The following is a 23778-nucleotide window of genomic DNA, read 5'->3' as shown; positions in this document are numbered from 1 at the left end:
ACTTTAGAAAAAATAAAAACGCCATAATACTAATTGTTTACATTCCAGTTTAACGAATTCCGTAATAAAGTGTGGCGTATATTCAAGCATAGTATGAAAAGACCAGATATAACAGAAACGCAAACAATAAATATACCCCTGAGGGTTTTGTATAACTTGTTGGCAGGGAATTATAATTAAAGTTCAAGCAATCAAATTATTTATCAAATAATATCGTTTACAATGTTGCATCTATATTAGATAGCTTGAATATTTGTTAAATTTATTACATCAATTTTATTAATCTATAAAAAAAAATCAAAAGAAAAACGTAACTTGATTTTTATACACAGTGAGTTTAAGATATGATTGATAAATTATAAACGCAAATTGTTTTGCTCAGAATAAAAGCATAAAGTGCTGATGCTTGTAATCTTACAACGATAATGCCATCCATATTCAATCAGAAATGATTTTTATGCATTGAAAATAAAGTTAAAAATAATAAGAAGATCGAATATAAAAATAAAAAATAATGCCTTTAGCAAATATTTTATTTTAATGAGATATAGCATGCAGAGCAAAAAAATATCAGTTATCAGCTTCATTTCTTTAACGAAATATAATTTGTAAAATGAATTTGTTAAACAAACCACTTGAATGTTCTTAAAAAAATTTTTTAAAATCAAAGGTCCGATTTTGAGAATGCGAGTTTTCGTCAGATCTCTCCGTTTTGAGGGTCTAAGAAGCTGTTCCTACTATTTACGGCGGGACGTCCGGCCGCGTGTATGTTTGCCTAGGTGTCTGTATGTATGTAAATAAAATTTTAAACCGATCGAAATGAGCGACATTTTATTCTAAAGTGTTTATTGTGTTAAAAGATATTCAAAAAATAAAAACCGAAATAAAAAAATTTTTTTAGGTTTTTTCTAAATAACTTTCAAAGTATTTGATTAATCAACTCCAGTTTTTAGAGACAGTTTTTTTTTTTTAATTTAAAAAATTGCGTCGAATTTAGCCAAGTAAGTCAAAATGTAACAACGTTTTTAAAAATGATAGTCATTTAAAGATTTCTAAATAATCGTTTTTTGAGATAACTTTTGAATTCTTCGATCCATCAATTCAAGACCTCACAAATAAATGTTGTACTTAAAAAATTGCGGTGACTAGCTTGAAAATCTCAAAAATAAACCAATCGAAAGATTTTCGAGCGTTTTATGCTCAAAAAAGCGGGAAGTTTCAGGAAAGGTCTGCCGGTCAACCTCTTTTCAGATTTGTTCACATAACTTCGAAATTTTGCGTCACATCATTTTTGAAGTAGTATATTATATTTTTATTCCGAAAAAGCTACATTCAATACCGTTAACCGCTATAGAATCAGTTGATTCCTCGGGAGGTAATACAGTTTAAAATTAAAAATAAATAATAATTTTTCGAGCACACGCGTCTTTTCAAGCTGGCAAAGATATAAAAAATGTATTATACAACTCGAAGAACTCAAGACTTTGTGATAGGAAATTTTTTGAGCATTTTGGACTCAAATATAGTGGGAAGTTCCCGAAATAGCCTGCAAGGTCAAGCATTTTTAGATTTTTTTTGCACGCGTTATACATGTTGAATAAATGGCTTGTATTTAGCAAAAGATAAGAAATCGCAATATCAAAAAAAATTTTTATAATAAAGTTTTCTTTTAATTACCTGTTGCAGAATGAAATTCGGAAACGTACTGTTCACTATCTTCGGTTTCACAGCTACTTCCTGTTGAGATTAAGCACATTATTTAAAGCTAAATCTAGTATCAATTGTCAAATAATAGAGTGATCGCTTATATCAATTAAATTAAATTTTAAATAAAATTCATGACCTATCTATGCGATTTGTAACATATATTTTTCAAGTTCTTGTAGTACATAAAATGAATTATATCTCTTGTTTATAAAAGTTTAAAATATAATAATTGAAATAGTTTGTTTGAATCTATGCTATACTCAAAAATTAATTTTAAATTTTTTGGATAAAAAGTTTTTCTGATTATTTTAAAATGATGTGTGTAGAGGTAAAGAAACAATATAGTAAAACGTACTAGCTCTCAGGAAGATGAGGGGGATCTGGACCTGCGAGGGTAATACTCGCAATGGGGAGGAAGAAGGGAAACCGATATAATCCTATATTATGAGTAAATCAAACAAAGCGTTCATCAATCTTTATTGAACTCTAACCGTTTACATTCAATAATTTATTATTAAAAAAAAAATTGTTTCACGTATGGAATTTTGCGATGACTGAGTGTGAATTTTTTTGTATTTCTACCTTTCAAATTGATCAGCAGAGGGTTAAGTCCGAATTTAATTTGTTTTTCTATCCTAGATTTATTTCAATTGCCATAGGTCAATTAAGTTACTTACCATCTTGAAGCCATGACTCTTGTCGGTAATCTGCATTTGCACATCCGTTGGAAGCTACAAAGAAAGAAGAAAATAAGTTTTTTTTTAGTAAGTGGTTTTTGTAAATCATTTTTAAAAAATTTTTTTAAATCATCAGTAAAATTTCTACGCAGAAATAGTTGAGTAAGCTCATTTCTCATTATATAGGTTTTATTAGATGTATTTACATACGCTGAGAGAAAAGTGCATAGGTAGCTGAATTATAACGTCACAAGTATAAAAATGCCATTCGGCCTCACCCGAAATGGAAGTTAGATTTCATGTGATATGAGATTTTCTTGATTTATGTTATTTAATTTGTTCAATAACAAATGTTTATGTAATTTTTTAATTTTCAATCCGCGATAACTTTTAAATGAGTTAACCGATTATCTCGTAGTTGACAACAGTCGATGCAGTTTTTTGAATTCTATGATGAATTTCAAACCGTGAATTGATCAGATAAAAAATTTCGGAATTTGTTTGAAAAAAACGCTTTTTTCGATTTTTTTCGTCAACGATATTTCACAAACGAATCAAGCGATTTTAACCGGTCCGGCAGCGATCGACCTAGTTTTTTGATGTTAAGAGCTGATTAGTTTTTGGAATCGGTCGATAAAGCTGTTCAAAATTCATTCTAAAAAAACCACATTTGAAAAAAAGTTCATTATTTTCAAATTTTTCAATGGCCTATAAAATTAATAAAAATCTTCATAACGTATAAGTGTTATAGGTCAAATTGAAGGTAATGTAATCAGCTTCACCATGAAGTTTTCAGAAATGAGCTCTTTTCTGTCAGTCAAAAGTTATTCACGGTTAAAGTTACAAAACTTGAAATTTACAAAATTTAGAAAATTTTAAATGGCCGCCATTTCTAAACTAATTGACCGATTTTACTCATCTTCGAACTCGACCTCGGTAATTACCCAAAGAATATGTGTATCAAGTTTCATCAAGATCGGTTGAAAACTTTTCGAGATATCCTGATGACAAGGCTGGTTATATTACATATATAAATATATATATATATTAGGGTGTGCCAAAATGTAACTTCCGTGGAGAACGTTTTAAAAATGGAATTTTGAGTTCCGCTTTTAACAGGGGCTGCGTTTGGGCATTCCCTGAGATCGTTTGGGTTGAGACGATGTATTTGATTTTCATAGAATTTTTTAACAGAAGCTTAGTTTGGGCATTTCCGGTGAAAATTCAAAATTTGGCCGGAAGTAACCAATTAAATCTCCTGTTAAAAAATTCTATGAAAGGAAATACATAGTCTCACATCAAAATATCTCAGGAAATGCCCAAACGCAGCCCCTGTTAAAAGCGGAACTCAAAATTCCAATTTTAAAAGGTTCTCCACGGAAGTTACATTTTGGCACACCCTAATATATATATATATATTATACATACATATATAAATTTTTTAACCAATGGTATTTTTGGAACCTATTCGACTAATTATAACATATGATAGCAAAATCAGGTGAAAATTTTACCTTGAGGACTAATGCAATAGTTAGATTTCTAAAGAAATCTACCTAAAAATATAGTTTTCTGAACTTTTTTTTTGTAGTTCATCGAACTATGCATTAGTTGAAGCAACTATTGATAAATAGTTATATGGACTATACTTTGATAAATATTTTTCTTTTATTATATTTTCTGTCTAAATTATATACTTTTTCTGTTTTCTAAGTTAAAGTGAATCAACTATTAAGTCCATATTTAACTAGAAATAGTTTAAGTAACTATGTATTGAACTTCAGTATAATAAATAATTTTGGGTATAAGAACTTCAATTAAATAATGGTGATGCTATTTAAATAGATTTTCTTAGTTCAGATAACCATATTTTTTTCTCAGTGTGAAAGCTCATATACTGATAGATAAATCTGTTGTGTTCCATTTTGTCCTGTTATAATAAGTAATTTATTACATTCATAATCGAAAAATACTCAGACTTGAATTACAGAGCAACTTTATGATCAAATTTGAATTTTATTAGCTAAGCATATATTAATAAATCGAATCAAAGAAATTTCTTAAGATAAAAAAAAATAAAGCTATTCTGTCGATTTTAAATTGTTTTTTTATTTTTGTATTTAACATTAAGTATTATCTGAAAATGATTATGTGAAAATGTTATTTATTGTTAACAAAATTTATAAATTAATTTATGTAATAAATAAGTTGAAAGTTTATAGTACTTCATAAATATATCTAGGCTCTGTAGGTACAGAAATTTTTAAAAATTTTGTTCCATATTAAAAAAAAATAAATTCCTGAGTAAGCTTTTAAGAAACTTAAGTACAATTATTTTGATTGAATTATAGTTGATTCGGATAATTAATATTAACAATTTATCTTAGTGGCTCACTTTTATTTCGATGTAGCCGAAAAAAATATGGATAAAAAGTGTTAAAAAATTTTATAACTGTACCGATAATTTTCGAAAAATATTCCGATTTTTGAATTGTCAATTGTCAATCAAATATTTTCTGAATGATGGAAAGAAATAAGAAGTGATAATTTCTTTAATTTCATCGTTAATTAAACATAACTAGTACAGTTTGTGTACATCTAAGATTATAAAAATTGACTTATATTTTAAAAAGAAGAAAATAAAATTCTCTTGATTGAATAATAATTTCTTCTGATAATAAATCTCAACAATTCATTCACATTTGTAGAAAGAAACCGAATCGAAGGGATTTCAAGATTCGCTATGGGTGTCCACTCATCGATAACTTTATTGTCTTCACTTCTATATAGTATGTGGATTAATGTGAAAATATATTTGTCATCTATTCCGATAGAATAAATCAATGAACAATAAATTATTACAGTTTATTGCTTTCAAGTATAATAACATTATGATAAATATAAAATTGGTTTTCTCATCATGATCAGTAGAAATTTGGTACGTCGTGAAAATAAATACAATAGTTAAATACCGAAGAGCTTCATATAATATTAGTCTGGTCAACACAAGCAAATTATACGACCAGGTTAAGACCTCGACCTAAAATTACGTTCGAGGTATCATTTTGTGCGGATTTTTATGTAGACATGTTTTACGGTTGGTGCCATATCGCGCAAACAATTTGTTCAAAAGTTATACACAAATTAGTAAAAAAAAAAAGAGGGGGTTGGTTTTTTGCTAATATCTTGAAAAGTTTTTGAGATATCGAGAATTTAAAAAAAGATCAAAAAAGGGTATTAAATTTCCTAAAAAAAAACCCTACCTCCCCGGACTGTAGCACCAATATTAATAATTTTAATTGAGCGATAAAAATAGCGAAAAAATGCGTGACTCTGCGCGCGCACGCTTCGGTCAACTCGGACGCTTAAACAAAAAAAATTATTTTAACTAATTAAATATCGAAATTAAGGAATGAAAAAAATCAGGCACATGCTAGATAGTTAAATAAACAATAATCTGCATTTAAAAAATTTTTATCCCAATTTTTCTATTAATTATGCTTTTGTTAATTAACAAAATTTTTCAAAATGAAAGTAAACAATAAAACCTCAATAATTCTTAAACCGGAAGTCAAAAATTTTTTTCTTTTTTTTTGACTTGTTCGTTGATGGCTTTAGAAAAGATTCTCGTTGGAAAAATTAAAAATTTTTCATTTTTCATTTTTTTACAAACAATTAAAAATGCTGAAAAATAAAAAACAAATAAAACATTGAAAAAAATTTTTTTTTTTTAAATCCCAAGTGATTCGGTTTTTTTATTACTAAAAGCCATATGAAAATAAATTTTAATATTTTTTTACCATAATTGTTTAAAAAATTGTTATAAACAAATGCGTTATTTATAAGATAGTTGAAAATTTTTTTTTGGAGGGAATATGAAATAATCAAAATACTGATTTTTAAGACAAAAATCGTTTCTTAAAAAAATTTTTTTATTGCTTAAAATCGCATTTGTTAATTAACAATTTTTTTTTGCAAGTCAATATAAATATTAAGGAACCGTTTTTTTTTTTAAATCATCATTTTCATTGCGCTTTCTTAAAATAACAAAATAATTTTTTTACTTCAATTTTTTATTTGTTTTTTAAATAAACAATTTGTTATAAACAAATTAAATTTCTCCCTATATTTTTTTTAAATACTATAAAAATATACAAAAACGGTTATTTGTCGTTTTTTAAAAAAAAATTTTTTTTATATTTTTTATATAATTTATAAAATTCTCATGCTTCGAACTTGGACTTTTTTCCGTGTTTCTCATTCTAATAATTATTATAACATAAACTATCGAAGATCCGACCATGACACTTCAGGTCTTTATTGTTTACCATAAAACAATAAATAAATTAAGCTATAATTTTTAACTCTTCATCAATTATTTATTGAGTTTTAAGTAAATGTTTATTAAAAAAATTTGAGAAAATGCTTCAGCTCAATTATTTATTGACTTTTTTATGATTATTTATAAGAGTACATACAAATAAATATATGATTTAAAGGTTATCGAAAGAAATTAATTTAGGATTAATCCTATAAATTTATAGGATTAGTCCTATAAATTATTAATCTTATTAACCTCGAACGTAATTTTAGGTGGAGGCCTTAACCTGGTCGTATAATTTGCTCTTGTTGACCAGACTATATAAGTAAAAATAAAATGATGGTAAATAGCCAAAAAAATATCAGATACCATAATTTTTTTTTTTTTAGTACCATTGACTGAATAAAAACGTAAAAATCTAAATTTTCAATTCTATCAGCTATGCAGAATATAGATTTAATCAATTGTCAATGACTATAAAGAAAAAATTACATATTGTGCAAATATAAAATGACAATGAGTAACTGATCGCTAGCAAAGCAAGAATAGCACGTCGATCTACATAGAAAAAAAAATTTACTTGAACCAAATAAATAATTTTGAAGAACTTATCTTCTTGATTTTAGTAGAAAAATTCTTAAACTATAAAATTTTTCCTGGTGTACGTAAATTTTACTTAATTCAAGACAATGAAACTCGTCAAAATGATTTTCTGGAATCAAGAACTTTTCTCTTGATTCAAGTTAATTTTATTTTGTCAGTTTAAAGCACAGTAATCTGCAATAGCCACAATCTCTTCCGGCAGTTGATTCCCAACATGAACATGTATGGCTGCAGCCATAGTCAGAAAAGAATTATTATATCACAGTTCATAAAAATGGTAAACTAAGTACATCGTAATGTTTATCAGCACGTTTATAGGATTTTTAGTTTCATTAAAATACACGAGCAAGTCATTGCTAACAAATGAAAATATAATTAACAATTAGTATTACTATTCTGTTTCATATCAATATTTGAAATAGGTTGAAGTAAAATATTTATTTTTTTTTTATTGAGAACAAATCCTAAAAATCGATTATTTTTTAGGGGACTGCTTGTTCAGCTTTACTTAAAGAAAAAAAAAGAACCCTAAACACGAATTCAATTATACGTCTTATTTGTGTATTTAACCAAAATTTTTCGGTTAACTATTCATTTTACTGTCTTATATCGTAGAAAACAAAAAATGTAAAATTATAATGTTTAAACTTCTTGATATCCGATCTTTCAATATATTTTATTTATTTTCTTCTAATAAATATTGGAGAATCATTTTTGACACAGTAGAAGTATGAGGTAATGCAATTACTTCCGAGAAATTGCGGCATTATAGGTAGTGATTGAGTTTCATATTGAGGGGTTTCAAAACCTGCGACTGAGCTTCTCGCATTTCTTTTTTTTTTCTTTATTTCTTATCGCATTCATTCACAATTTTTTCTCTCTGCTTTCGCAGCATGTAAAATATCAAACTGAAAGTGTCAATCAATGTTAAAAAAAATATTTTTATTCTTATTCTCACTTTGTATCCTCTTATTTGAGTATATTGTCATGAATTTCTTGCACAGTGTGCTTTTTTTAAATTTTATGAGCTTACAATTGGGTGACTGTAAAATGCAAGCCACGACTTTTCGACCTAAAAACCTTTCATATCAATTTTTAACTTTCCGTTATGAAAATCAATAAAATTTAGAAATAATTTTCATTAAATACCCACGGTTCGAGGCACATAGAAAGCTATCCTGACTATTCCTACGGTGTCATAATATGTGTGTGTATGTGTGTGCTCACAATTTGACCAATCGGAACGCGGTTTGCGGCATTTTAAATAAATTCTCTTAAAGGGTTCGAGCAAATCTAATGTGAAAAATAATTTCCAACTTTGACCTTTGAAATTAAGTATACGTATAAATAAATACGTCATTTATCTAATCCCAAAATTAAAAAAAATTCACCATTTAGTTACTTAGATATTAAATTTCAAAAATCTCGTTTTTTATCTCCTTATACATGGGCACTTATGGCGGACAAACTTTAGTTGAGACTTTAATTATTTTTTTCAATATTAACTTCCCAATTTTAACGAATAAAAAACTATACAGAGAAACTTGAGTTATTGTAAAATTTAAAAAAATTTAATAATAATACATTACTGATATAATTTTTGAAATATTTAAAGTTTAATTTTATGTTTTTGACTTGTTTACCGTCAGCTATTTATTCGAATAAAGATTTAGCAACCTCGCGTCAACAGCTGAGAAAAAAGAAAATAATAGAAATATAGTTACAGAGTGAGAAATATTTAAATCATACACTCATGCACGTTTCTGTAATGGGTATAATCAAACGCGCTGTTGCCAAATCTGTCAAATAAGTAAAAATCATCAATTATTAAATTGTTCAAATTATTTTAAATTAAAATAAACAATTTTGACGAATATTGGGAAGACTGAAGGTAAAAAAAAATTTAAACATTATTTTGACTCATAAGTTACGCTCGAACGTCCTTAACTTAGATTTCCTAAAAATTAGAACTAATTCAGCCGGATAGATTTTGAGAAAAGACAATCATAAAATTAAAAAAAAAAAATTTTTTTTTGTGCAACTTTTAAAATGCTGTATCGACCACTCTAAAAAAATAATCAGATTTTCACTTCAAAAAATAACATCGATTACCGTAAACTCCATCAAAATTGATCAAATTGTAAAAGAGATATCGATAACCATAAATATTTGTAAAGTTTTTTTATTACTTTTAAAATTACGGTCGAATCATTTCTTCAGATATAAGTTATCTTTGTAGGTTTGAAAATCGTATCGAATCCTACAAACTGCATCAAAATGATCGCAATTTCTAATTTTTTAAAAAGTGTTTTACCAATGCAATTCCTAGATTTTCAACCTCGAAGAGATATGGTTGTATTTGTGATCTCGAAACTTCATCACAGACAAATTTTAGAGGTCGAATGTAGCGGGATGTTCCAAGGATAAGCTGCATGGTCAACCAGTTTTCATTTTTTTTAAGTTAACAATGTTTAGTTATATAAAAAATTCAAATGATACCTAATAGAGTGTTGCAAAGAAACTTACTATTTTTTCCCGGGTCTCTTATAAGATACATATATGTAAATATGATGGTTTATCATGTTTTTAGAGTCCTCCCAAAAGTCAGCGCAATTAAAAAATCTTCAGCGGATGCTCATAATATTTTAAAAATTTCCAAAATCAACCAAAATTGAATTTTTCTTTTAGAAGATGCTAAATTTATTTTTTTTTTATTATATATACAAAATTTATTTAACATGTTTTTCATAATTGTACAAATTTATAATAATAAATAATAATTATTATAAAATTAACAAACATCACTCAATGCAGAACTACGCATTTATTTGTTGTTAATAATCAATATTTTTTATTCATTTTTTATCATAACATGAGCTCTGGCGTCGTGATGCACTCGTATTAAAATTTTTTTTATTTTCGCAGTGTACGTCAAACACCTGATGTTTTCCACAGTAAGTAAATACTAGACGAGTTATTGTTAAATTATAGGTTTTTTGATAAATATTTATTGTCTGATAAATATTTCAAGGAAAAAATACAATTTAAGTGCCTAGTTATCTTTATTTTCCAAAGATTAACAATTTACAACAATAAGCGAATGAATAATTTTGAGATAAACTACATTGAAAAAATTTTCGATTCTGAAAGTGTTCTATACATTAATTAAGGTAGGGCGGGGCTAGTTGATCACTTTTTGGTTTAACCTTCCATAACTTTAAGACGATGTATTGGATTTAATCAAGTCATATACTGTTAGGTTCGTAATTTATTCTTCTTTAAAAGGTCTAGCAACACAGAAACGATCCGAGTCCAAATTTTCAAGTTATTCCCGGAAATAAGCGAGCGCTCCAAATTGCTCAACATGCCCCACTAGTGAGGCTAGTTGAGCATGGGTATGAGGCTAGTTGTGCAATGGCTAAAATAAACGGAATGACTCTATAGAATGATATGAAAACAAAATAAAATTGTAATTAACAAGCAAATATTTAATTAATTATAACTCTACATACGTATAATTATGATTATAATAATAATTAATAATTATTATTAATTATAAACATAATAGTATTAATTATAATTGTTATATATTTATTAATATAATATCAATATGATTTATTTTAATTTTAACACATTATGTTAAATCATCACATGTACAAATCAATTGATAATTATTATTTTAGTGAAGAAAAATTTCATTTTTCAAAATTGAAAATCTAGTAGGGCTGGTTTAACACGCAGTCAGCGCCTTGCTCAACTAGCCCCAATTAAGGCAACAAAATAAAAGTTAGATTATAAAAGAATGATAAGAATTAAAAATAAACAATCACGGAGAAAAAAATATCGTTAGAATAAGGATACGTATCGTTATTCTGGCTATACGCCGTATAGTCATTTTTTTTAGAGATATACGCTGTATAGCCAATTCAGCTATGCAGCGTATCATCAAAATGACGATCCATATCATTATTTTAGCGTTACATTTAGTTAATTCAACTATACAGATCCTCACGTTAATGAAACAGTTGCCTGTTTTGACGAAACTACATATATTCACAAAAGCTATTCTCTGTATGTTTTCAAGTCAAACAAATGAATCCTTAAATCAGAAATCCGGATTTTTATTTTAAGAAAACGTCGTTTGAGGATACGTTGGATAGTCATTTTAACAATATTTTTTTTTCCGTGATCATATATAATCGAAAGGGCAAACATTAAGTCATCTTTGAATACTTTCGTGATCACGAAATAGCATTTTTAAGCGAGTGTAGGAGAAAAATTCTAAAAACCTGTTTTTTTTTTTTGACGCAAAAAAAAAAGAAAACGTTTTGTCAGTTAGTCTAAACATTGGACGGCAGTTGACTTTCGCGCGATGTGTTCTCCTCTTGTAACCCTTACTTTTCATCATTTACACTTTTGTTGTAAGTTGCTTAGTTTTCCAGATATTACGATTGCACAACTTGCCCCTACGATCAACTAGCCCCGCCCTACCCTACTACATAATTTATTTACAATCGAATATATATTCTTCATAGAGATCCAGGTGTTTCGAGGACACATCTATTTCACCAGAACAGGTTAATATCTTGCTTTCATCGTCGGGTGAAATACATTCGTCATCAAGGGGCTCTAAGCACTGTTGAACTTGAAATTTTAGATAGAAAATTTGGTCATACCAAATCTCTGGAGTCTTTAAATCAAGATGATGAATTCTATCAATGTTTTTGAGATGAAAAGATGCGTAATAATGATGTTCATTGATGATTTGTCGGTTTATTATTGATTTTACAGCTTTCCGAACATCGTAAAGATAATAATCATTTTTCGGGCGATAATCATTCATTTCCCAGCATTTTATAATATTTTGAAATTTAGCGGCTGCAAGTTTATAATAAATATGAATCGTGCATAATTTTAATGATCCTTCCATATTTCGCTTTAAACATTCCTTATAAGCATCGCGATCTATATTTTTAGTATCAGGACAAAAGGTCTCTCCTAAGACTGCTTTGACGAAGATATATGAATAATCAGACGAATTAAAATATTCACTGTATAAAAAAGCTTCCAAAATCGGTTGTTTTGTGAAATAATTTTGGGTTATTTTCGGAAGCGCGGATTTCAATATCATCTTCAACCAGTGATCTGGAACAGAGGAGCCTACCCATGCTAATGAATTTAAAAATACCCAATCTTCCATTTGGGATGAGTCTGGTAGACTAATCATACTTCCTTCAGCCGTCATAAAAATTATAATTAATATATTCAAGACCAAATACACTGAAACTTTATAAAACTTCATTTTTTACTATTTCTTGTATTGTTGAACACTTGACAACACGACAAATTGTAATGTCTCAGTTTGCAATACCACTGATTTATATATCGCTGTGAAAATAGATACGTTCTTCCACGTAAGTGGCTCAACGCTAATAAATATTTTAGCTTACAAACGAGCCATGAATCAATAATTTTTTCTTGAGAATTTTCGAATTTTGACAAGGGCCTCTAGTTGTTTTAATGATATAATTATTTTTAACTTCCCGCTAAGAAAATCTAAGATTTTCAAAAATCGAGAAGTTATTGGTTTTACCCCGTTTGTGTGTTTGTGTGTGTGTGTGTGTGTGTGTGTGTGTGTGTGTGTGTGTGTGTGTATGTATGTATGTATGTATGTATGTATGTAAACCTCTCATAACTTTTGAACGGCTTGACCGATTTCATCGCGGTTGGTGCCGTTCGAAAGGGCTTGACTTAACTTAGATTTTTAATACAGTTATGACCGATTCGGAACAGTAGATTTTGAGAGACCTAAAAAAAACTTAAAAAAAAAATTTTTTTTAAAGTGGTTTTTTTGGAATAACTTTTAAACGGCTCTACCGATCGATTCTAAAAACTAATCAGCTCTTAACCTTGAAAAACCACGTCGATTGCCGCCAATCCGGTCAAAATCGGTTGATTCGTTCGAGAGATATCGTGCAGGAAATAAAACCAAAAAACGTGTTTTTTCGGAATTACTCCGAAATTTCGAGTTTGATCAATTCAAACTAAAAAATTCTTTATGAGGCTTAAAAAACTGCGTTAAATGCCGCCAACCGCGTGAAAATCGGTTCATTCATTCAAAAGTTATTGCGGTTTGAAAACTCAAAAAATAGTGTGTTATCAAACGTCCATCAGACTTTTGAGTTCGAAGAGCTCAAAAGCAAAGAAAAGTTATTTCTTTGAGCTCGGAGAGCTCAAAATAACATATAAATTGTATTTTTGAGCTCCATGAGCTCAAAAACGTCATAAATGGCATTTTAAGCGCCCAGGTATGGAATTAGTGGGAAGTTGCAGGGATGGCCTTCAGGGTCAACCATTTTCCTATTTTATTTTTTTTTTTAGAAAACTAAAATATATTGAATATTCGCACACCCCTAATCTTTATTGTAAATTGATTTTGATTTTTTCAGCGATAATCATTGATAAATTGAATTGTTGAGAGAGTAAGGAAGATTTAGTGACAAGCATATTGTTATTTTGAAAGGAATTTTTATAGTTAAATTTGGTATTATTAGAAAGGTCTTGATAAGAATTTGTGCCTTTTCACGGTTTTTTATATTTTTTAGGAATAGTCAATTTTTTATTTTAAGTTTTTGGAAGAGTTTTGAATAATTTGTTGGTTTTATAAATTTGTTCCATCACATTTGTCCATTAAATTATTTGTAATTGATCCTGTCATAGCACTATTATTTTTAAAATTTATTTAAAAAGTACCCAAAGTATGTATAGTCCTATATTATAAAAGAGATGAAAGTCTTGAAGTTAGTCAAAGGTCGAAACTCGCAAAAACGGGCCACGATTCATTATTGGTTAAAATTTAGGCGCGCGCGTAGCGCGCTATTCAAATTTCTAGTGTGATTATAAATATAAAAAAATTAGGAAAACGGTTGACCCTGAAGGCCATCCCTGCAACTTCCCGCTATTTCCATACTTGGGCGCTTAAAATTGTACTTATGACGTTTTTGAGATTTCTCAGCTCAAAATATAATTTATATGATATTTTGAGCTCGCTGAGCTCAAAGAGATAGTATTTATATGCATTTGAGCTATTCGAGCTCAAAAGTCTGATAGAAGTTTCATAGAACACTATTTTTGGAATTTTCAAACCGCAATAACTTTTGAATGGATCAACCGATTTTCACGCGGTTGGTGGCATTCGACGCAGTCTTATCAGCCTCATAAATAATTTTTTCTCACCTCCGGGCGGAAAGCGTCAACTTTCGTCCCGCTGCGCTAAACGAAAATGCCGCTTTCCCCCTCCGTCGAGAAGAAAAATAGTATACACACCACGGGCAGTAAATAAGAAAGCCTCAGATCACATGTTTATTGACCTCGGCTTCGCCTCGGACAACAATTATATGTGATCTGAGACATTTCTTATTTTACTGCCCTAGATGTGTAATATACTATTAAGTTTGAATTGATCGAACCAAAAATTTCGGAGTAATTCCGAAAAAACACTTTTTTTGGTTTTCTTTCGTTCACGATATCTCTCGAACGAATTAACCGATTTTGACCAGCTTGGTGGCGATCGACGTGGTTTTTTATTATCCAGAGCTGATTAGTTTTTGGAATCGATCGGTTAAGCCGTTTAAAAGTTATCCAAAAAAACCACATTTGAAAAAATTTTTTTTCTTAGTTTTTTGAAGATTTCTCAAAATTTACTGATCCGAATCGGTCCAAATTATACTCAAAATCTAAGTTTGACCAAGTCCTTTCAAATGACACTAACCGCAATAAAATCGGATGAGCCGTTCAAAAGTTATAAACGGTTCACATACTTTCACACACACACACACACACACACACAGACATAGTGACAGCCTCGCGGAAGTAGTCAGGGAAGCTTCCTGTAACCTTCAAACGTCGAGATCTGATGAAAACTCGATTTTTGTAAAATGGGGTAAAACCAATCACTTTTCGATTTTTTCAGCGGGAAGTTAAAAATTATTGAGGTAGTTGTCGTGGTTAAGGCATACCGTCAGAAAATTATAAATTTTTGTATACTTATTAAGGACATATGATTCGATAAAATTCGAAGTCGATTGACCACCTATAACCCGAGATGAATTCAATTAAAAATTGGATATTTAACATTGATTGCATACGCTTTTTGCAGTTCTGTGCCAGTTTCTTAGTTATAAAAAAAACTAACTGTCAGAAACTTTTAAAAAACTGACAGCCTTTTAATGCATTTGTTGTGAGTTTAAAAAAAAATAAAAAAAAATTTTTGACCGTCTAATTATTTACAAATAATGGATTAAAGTTTATCAATTTATGAAAAAGTATATCTACGGAGTCGGACAGAAACAATTGTATAGGTTGCGTCTCCACGCATACATGTATGCGTTAATTTTTTTTACAACATAAATTCTTTTGCAAATGTGAATCTTTTCAAAAGTTGGATATTCGTCAAAAATTGAATTTTTACATATTGATAATAAAAATTTTTTTCAATTAAAATTTTTTTTTGTAATGAGAAAAAGCGGACTTAAAAAAAGTGACATCTTATTCATACATAAAATAATGAAAATTATCTAACAATAATCAAATCATATTGTCATTAAGAACTTTTTACAGATCTTAAAAGTTTTTTTATGAACTTCTCAAAAATACTATTCTCTACACGACGCATCAATATATTAAGATGTATCAACGTAGTTTACTTTTGCCTGTTAGTGACAGTTTTCTTTCAAGGGGATAATAAAATGGCCCTACCCTCCCTGACGTGTAATGACGTAGTTATAGTGTGCAACAAGCAATGGATTCATCCTTCGCTCAATGTATAAGTTTTATCATCCACAAAGCTTGATGGTTGCATGACAGTGGAAAATGAAAGACTACCCTCAAAGTACGAAATTGCTATAAATATAAGTACAGATTGTAAGTTCTATTCGATCCAATCTTGATTTTTTTTTTAAGAGTTTGTACCATCAAAGACGGCATCAAAAGCATTCATCTATTTTGTCTAAGCTCTTAATTATTGATTTTACCACTTTAATTTTATAACATTTGAGAAACAATAAAATCATTAACGTTTTTTAATATTTACCTTGATGAGTTTTTTCAGTAGATGTATTCTCGGTATTTGTGTACGTGTTGCAGTAATTGATATTTAATAATCCATTAACTGATTCTGATATTCTTGGGAATCCATCGGTCTGAAAAATAATTTATTTTTTATATATAAGCCATGTCAATAACAATAAAATATTAACAAACGAATGCTTTACTTTCGATTTATGTTAGAGATAAAATAATATTGGTTCAAGAAACTTATTCTAAAGACAACCGGTTGTTGCGCTTTAAGAACATCTGGTCTCGAATTTTGTATTCTTGACTAAAGAGACTAAAATCTTCGATTAATAGATACTGTCATTTAATTCAAGAGTCTTATCCTCGATCGATACAATAAAATTTTCTATCTAAGAGCAATTCATGAAAACTAACAATAATTTCGATTTCATCTGAGAATTTTATATTCTTGGTTTAAGAACTAATTTGTTTTCATATTCAGAAAACGTATTTAAGACTTTCTTTATGATAAAAAAATCCTTAAAAAGCAGAAAAAAATGCTCATTTAATTATAAAATAATCATAAAATAAAAATTGTAAGAAAAATACAAAACAGCTGTATTATGACGGTTATGCGCATACAGAAAAAAAAATTAACTTGAATCAAGAGAAAAATTCTTGAATCAAGTAAAATTTACTTAAACCAAGAAAAGTTTCTTGGTTTAAGAATTTTTCTACTCAAGTCAAGAAGATGTTCTTCAAAATTATCAACTTGATTCAAGTAAATTTTTTTTTCTGTGCAGGTGTCCCTAGTGAGATAAATTTACATAATACATATTGATAGAGTCTTTTGATTTTTTCATTATATTGATTGTAATTAATATAACGACACTGCGTTACATAGCCATTCGCGATAGGGGACCTACAATTCCTTCAGAGAATTAAAAAAAACAAAAAATTTCACTCAATTAATGGATTTTTTTGCGAGTTACAGTGTTTAAAGGTTTTATACTTGACGGAGAGGAATTTTTTTTTATTATTTTGATGTTATTGTCTGTTTCTATTGCACTAAAATAATTTTTCAAAAGTATGGAATTAATCTCCATTAAATTATCTTCACAATAGTATACAAAATATATTGATTCTGTAAATTAACAAGGATATAGTAATAAAAATAGTTGCCAAAATGAGGTGAAAAAAGTTTTTCGACCGTGAAGTGATTTCTGATGCTTCGTTTCATGAGTCATGCAAATCTTGGACGACGCATATATCTATTTTGTTTGAAAATAGTAAAGAGTGAATTTTTAAATTAAGAAAATTGAATACTGAAATAAACAAGTTTTCTATTAGATTTGAAAAAAAATTATTTTTGATAGTCAACTTGCGCATTTTTATCCAAAATTGTTTTTTGTTGAAAAATCTCAAAAAAACTACAAAAAAAATTTTTTTCAAAAGTGGTTTTTTTGGAATTACTTTTAAATGGCTTTACCGATCAATTCCAAAATCTAATCAGCTCTTAAGATCAAAAAACCATGTCGATCACTGCAAGCCCGGTCAAAATCGGTTGAATCGTTCGTGAGTTATCGTTGTCGAAAGAAAACCGAAAAAAGTGTTTTTTCGGAATAATTTTGAAATTCTTGGCTCGATCGATTCAAACTTGAAGATTTTTTATAAGGCTTTAAAAACTGCATCGAATGCCGCCAACCACGTGAAAATCGGTTCATTCATTCAAAAGTTATTGCCGTTTGAAAATTCAAAAAATTGTGTTTTATTAAACTGCTATTAGAGTTTTGAGCTCGAAGAGCTCAAAATGACACAAAAATCATATTTTTGAGCTTGAAGAGCTCAAAAACGTAATGTGTAATTTTGAGCGCTTAAGTAAAAAATGAGCGGGAAGTTGCAGGGATGGCCTTTAGGGTCAACCGTCGTCCTAATTTTTTTTATTTACAATTAGATTTTTGTAGAAAATTTATATGATAATCTTCGAAATTATTCTTCAATTATTCAAAAAAATATATTTCTCTTTTTTAGTAGATAATTCATCTTAATGATCAAATATGAGGTTGAACAAAATCGATAAATAAAGATATCTGTGAGCATCTGTGTAGAAGGTATTGAATTGGTTTGGTAGATAGAGAATGACTGCAACAACTGATAAACGAGAAGGAAAATGAGAGAAAGATAGAGATACAAACATAGTAAGATATGAGATATAAATAGAAGCTCGCGATAGACAGAAACAGAAAGACTTCCGGTAAACGATTGGTAGGTTTCCTCCTTGCGGAGCAATCTTGTGGTAAACCTGATTACCGGCCTTCGTGAACTCTGTTATTAGCGTAGATAAACTAAACGTCAACCAATGTATTTTTGAATTCGAATGTATTTCTCAAATTTCAATTCCCTCCAATCCAATTGAGAAAAAGTTCACAATTTTTTTTATTTACTGAAACATTCATGGATATTTAAATTCTAGTGAAGTGCTCATTATGTTTACAGTTTTTAGTAGATTTCATAGAAATCTAACTATTGCATTGGTCTTCATGACGGAACTTTTGAAAAATTTTGTTATATTTCGACTCAGCTCGTCAAGCAGATTCAGAAAATGCATATGGTTCAAAAGTTTATATATGTATGTATATATATATATATACACGATATAATCGGCATTGTCTCTTCTCTAACTTCCGTAATTCTATACGGAATAAAACGTAACATACTTATTCTTAGGACGATTTCCGAGGTTAAGTTCTAAGATGAGCCAAATCTGCTGATTAGTTTATAAATGAGAAATTAGTTTATTTTTGTGCAATAACAATGGAACGCGAAATCCTATCGGATTTCTTTAAATTGCATTTGAAAGCTTATTTAATAAGCTCCAATTTGTGTACTTATTTATTTCTCCAAATTAAATAGTTTAGGAATAGTAGCAATTCAAAAATTTTCAAAAATCGCAAAAATGTTCACTTTTACCGTATTTTCGTGCAATCACAATTGAAGGCGATATCTCATCAAAATTCTATAAATGGCATCAGAAAGCTTATTAAATAAGCTTTAATTTGTGTACCTCACTATCAGTCTAGGCCAAAAATCACCTGCTTTCTCAGACAGATTTAATGAAATTTTACTTTTGCATTCGTTTTGACGTCATTGTTGTTTAATCAAACAGAAGTTCATTTTTTTTTCTCGTATGCAACCCTAGTACTATTTTTATTATTCATCATGAAATCTACTTCCATTTCGGCTGGCGAATGGCCTTTTTTTAATTAAATTTGTAATGAGACTCACTTTTAACGAAATGTGAATAACCTAACCTGAAATTTGATGAGTAAAAGCTTAAATGAAGAAAAAATCTATTCATAATAATTAACTTTGATATCTTTTGATATAAAAGAAATTTTGATTTAAATTGATGAGTTTTTTTGACATGTAGATTGTAAAAAGATTAAAAATAAAACATTTTGTCTTAATTGAAAATGAGGACTAATTACAGAAGTTATTAACTTCCCGTTATTAATTTGCAGACATTAATATCCGGCCCCTATTTTAATTATACATCTATCATTAATAATTCCACAACTGACTCTAATTCGAACAGCTTCAGTATATTAAAGAGTTTTACATTTTTTTCTTATTCTTTTTTGCAAATACTAAATTTCTTCAATTATTTTTAATTTACTATATTCTATCATTTGTTTCAATGTCCTTAGATTTAATTATAAATAATGATACATAGAAAACTAATTAAATTAAAAAATTAATAGAAAAGAATTTCATACCATATTCATGTTTGAATACATTTTTCACCATTGTTTCATAATACATATAGGATCAGAAATAAGCCAGTACACATTTTTATTAGTACATAATGTATTTACAAAAAATAGGGTTGATTTGGCTAACGATAACTTTTTTGATCGAAGAAATTTTTCAGGGGATGAAAAGAACTTCAAAAATTTTTTCAAAAAATTGAAGCTGTTTCTCAAAATTTTTAAAATTATGAATTAAAAAATCAATTTGGTGTTACAGATTTAGAAAAATTCTAAAAAAACCGGTTTGGTGTCATAAATTTCTAAGCTTATGACTATTAGGACAAGTTTTTCTTACATGGGCAGGTATGATTAGCATTTATTACATTAGCAATTGTAAAATTATTTGATACAAATTACATAAACATTTGACTCAATGAAAGCCTTGTAGGGTAAATAGAAGACCTAATGACTCGTGATAAAAAAGCGCAAACATTGTCGCGTGCCTGAATTTCAGTCCAGGAATTATTTTCCCAGAAGTAAGAAGACCCATTTTTATTTCACCCGGAATAATTGTCGACTCATCCCTATTGTCGTTATTATAAAGAGTCATTGACTTGTATAACTTACTACTTGACTGGGTTATATACTATACACAAACGTTGATCAAGATCACACGACTTTTTTCTACTCTGACTTGTATATCCGTGTTGAAAATAATGAAGGTTACGTGTAATCAAAGTCAGTATAGTTACGGTTATGGCTTTTGGATTCGGGTGTTTAGAGTCGCGTGCGATAAAATTGATGCTCCATACGAGAAGGGGACGCCCCATCACTTCATGGGTTTAAGCTAAGGGGACATGAGCATTCTATGTACTGTACAATGTAGTGAATACTCAAATATATATATTGATATAAACTGAACTAGGGGGAATAAAATATTACCTATAGGATTCTATATACGAGCAAAGAGTGGTCTACAGACTGGTAATTGTGCACTTTGCTACGGTTTACAGTGAAGTCACCCAAAGTCACCCCAATATCCCTGATAAGTAGATATAGATACATCATTTCCTATTATCACTTAAATATTTCAAAAATATTTTTTCAAATAAATGAATAATTTTGTTGTATTTTTTTTGTCTTAAAAACAACGGAACGCTACTAACAAGTAGGAATACGAAAATTTTCTTCCAAGATATAGAATATAATTAAATCTTCAAACCTCTTCAATCTCACAGCGGAAACGTCGACGGCTGAATTGGGGAGGTGCAATATTTGAGTACCATGAAATTCAAAAATTTTCAGTTAATAATTTGTGACTTTTTTTAGTTGATTTCTTCCTATTACTCTAGCATTATAAAATAATTAATTCACTTAAAAATTTTAATATATCAATGATCGTAAGGTGTATAAAAAAATCGAGATTTGATTTTTTCATATGACTTTAAAATTTTGTCATAGCATTTCAAAAAAATTTTGAAAATCCTAAAATGCACGCCTCCTGACGCTCATTTATTAAAAAAAAAAAAAAAATAAATTTTATAATTGATTTTTAAAAGAAAAAAACAATAATTAAGTATTTTCTTATGGAGTAATTTCTAATTTTTTTTAATTGTTGGCACCCATTCTTCTTGTCATATGCGTATGCAGTCTAAAAAAATCTAGCTTGATTAAGTGGCGCCATAGTTTTCACGTGAGAGAAACAAGAAAAGTTCTTTTATTTTTACACGTGGGTATCCCAGTCAATATTAATAAGAATTTATTAAAAAAAAAAACACTACGTAAACTAGGCTACTGATATGAAATACGATACCAGTTTATCGAATTCCGGAACTAATAAAAAAGTCCGTTCTCGATATATCAATTTATTCGGGAGTTATCGTTGGTACATACAAAGTCAGCGTACAGACATTTGTAGATCCACGTACATAAAATGATTTTTAGAGACTATAAGATCGATTAACTAAAGTGTTTTCTTAATTTGCGTCTACTCATATAATGGTAGGGGACGGACGGGCAAGACGGAGAGGGCGGGTAAAATGAATAATCGTTTTAAATCGCTGGTCGGTCGATAGAAACATTTTAGACAGCAATCTATCAATCTATTATGTAACTACACATACCGTTATCGATAAAGCATTGGTTTTGCATACTTGTGGGAATTTTTTTTATAAATATTGAAATTTAGGAAAAAAAAAAAATTTTAAATCGTAAGTATACAGTACTTAGTTTAATGTTGTTAAGGACGATGCAGATTTGATTTTTTTTCTTCATATTCAGGACGCGGTTGATATTTTTGCGACGATTGTTTTGATTGAAATGTATTTTCCAATCAGTATTCGTTTTACGCGACCTGAGTATTCATTTTGCCCGCCCTGGTAGGGCAAAACGGATAATGTTGACTTTTTTTAATTTCGAAGAAGAATTTCTTTGTTATTATTTTTATTTTACTTTAGTTATAAACTTCAATTACCCAAAAAATTATTAGCCAAAGTTAAGAATGGATATGATTGTAATATATATTTGTTATTTCATTTTCAAATTAACATATCCGTTTTGCCCGTCCTTCCCCTAGTGTAATATGGTTGTGATAGAGGTATTTGAAGATCACAAAATTGCTTGACCTTGACGAGTCTAGAGTAAAACCTTACCTCAACCGCTTCGCGTTATAAGGTGTGCAATAAATATCCTTATTTATCCCGTTCTATCAAAAATAACGCGCCAAACAGAACGATATATGTGTTTGTAGGAAATCAAACGCTCTAAAGTAAGGTCTTAAGATTTTCTGCAGAAATTCACTCTTTTAAATGTTACTCAAGGCTAAAATTCGAAGTATCCTAAATTTTCAGATTTTATTTTATCTACAGATCCTAATTGAGTAAGTTAAGTCAAAAGATTTTGACTTAATGTAGCAAATTAAAATTGACAAAATAAAGGAACAAAATTTGATTTAGTTTTTATATAGTTTTATGTAAAAAAAAAAAAAAATTCAATATATCGATACGAAACTTTTTTTTTATCTTCTTTTTTTTTACTTTGTTCCTTTAATCTTCTATTTATATATAGTTCTTCTCGCTGAATGCTCTTTAACACTTGCATTAGGGTGTAACAAGACAATACTAGAATAGACGGATTGTAAGAAAACAAAGACTTTTCTTTGTTCCATCCCATTGTTTCTTTTGTATGTTCTTTTGTTCGTACGAAAAAGTGACAAATCAATTCAGATAATTGGTTTCCATATTATTGAAATGTAAGATAAAGGGTAAAAAGCTTATCAGGTTATAATAATTATGGAGTTTGTATACTAAAGTTATTAGTACATGGAATTATCATGTAAGTGTTATATTTGTTAAACTTCTTTCTATAATTGCTATTGAAGTTACTAAAACGACGTTCAATTGATGTAAGGTACCAAAAATTCAAATAAAACTATAATGTGCTTATCTCTCAAATATTTTATATTTTCACAAAAAACCATTCACAGTAAAAAATTTTGCGTCATTGCGTCAAAAAATTTTGTGTTAAAAATTTTTGTGTTAAATATTTAACACTTTTATGTGTAAATTTAACATTAATTGTGTTAAATTAACAAAAAAAAGTGTAAAATATTTAACACAAAATTTTTTGACGCAATGACGTAAAATTTTTTACTGTGTATGGACAATTG

The 23778-nt window shown here is 28.7% G+C and overlaps 1 protein-coding gene across 2 annotated transcripts in view; it reads right to left on the bottom strand.

The window, feature by feature from the left end:
* The window catches only part of LOC123262799, a 48874-nt gene that overhangs the window by 15281 nt on the left and 9815 nt on the right, over positions 1 to 23778 (bottom strand). For both annotated transcript variants that reach the window (XM_044725227.1, XM_044725228.1), the window contains exons 2-4: positions 16400 to 16508; positions 2385 to 2438; positions 1678 to 1737 (exon numbers count right to left, since the gene is read on the bottom strand). In XM_044725227.1, coding sequence (XP_044581162.1) covers positions 1678 to 1737; positions 2385 to 2438; positions 16400 to 16508 — 223 coding nt within the window. The remainder of the gene's footprint in view (positions 1 to 1677; positions 1738 to 2384; positions 2439 to 16399; positions 16509 to 23778) is intronic.

This window comes from Cotesia glomerata, linkage group LG4, assembly GCF_020080835.1.
Source record: "Cotesia glomerata isolate CgM1 linkage group LG4, MPM_Cglom_v2.3, whole genome shotgun sequence".
Taxonomy (NCBI): domain Eukaryota; kingdom Metazoa; phylum Arthropoda; class Insecta; order Hymenoptera; family Braconidae; genus Cotesia; species Cotesia glomerata.
Note: the sequence above shows the minus strand (reverse complement) of the source record. Positions and strands in the feature narration are given on the sequence as shown.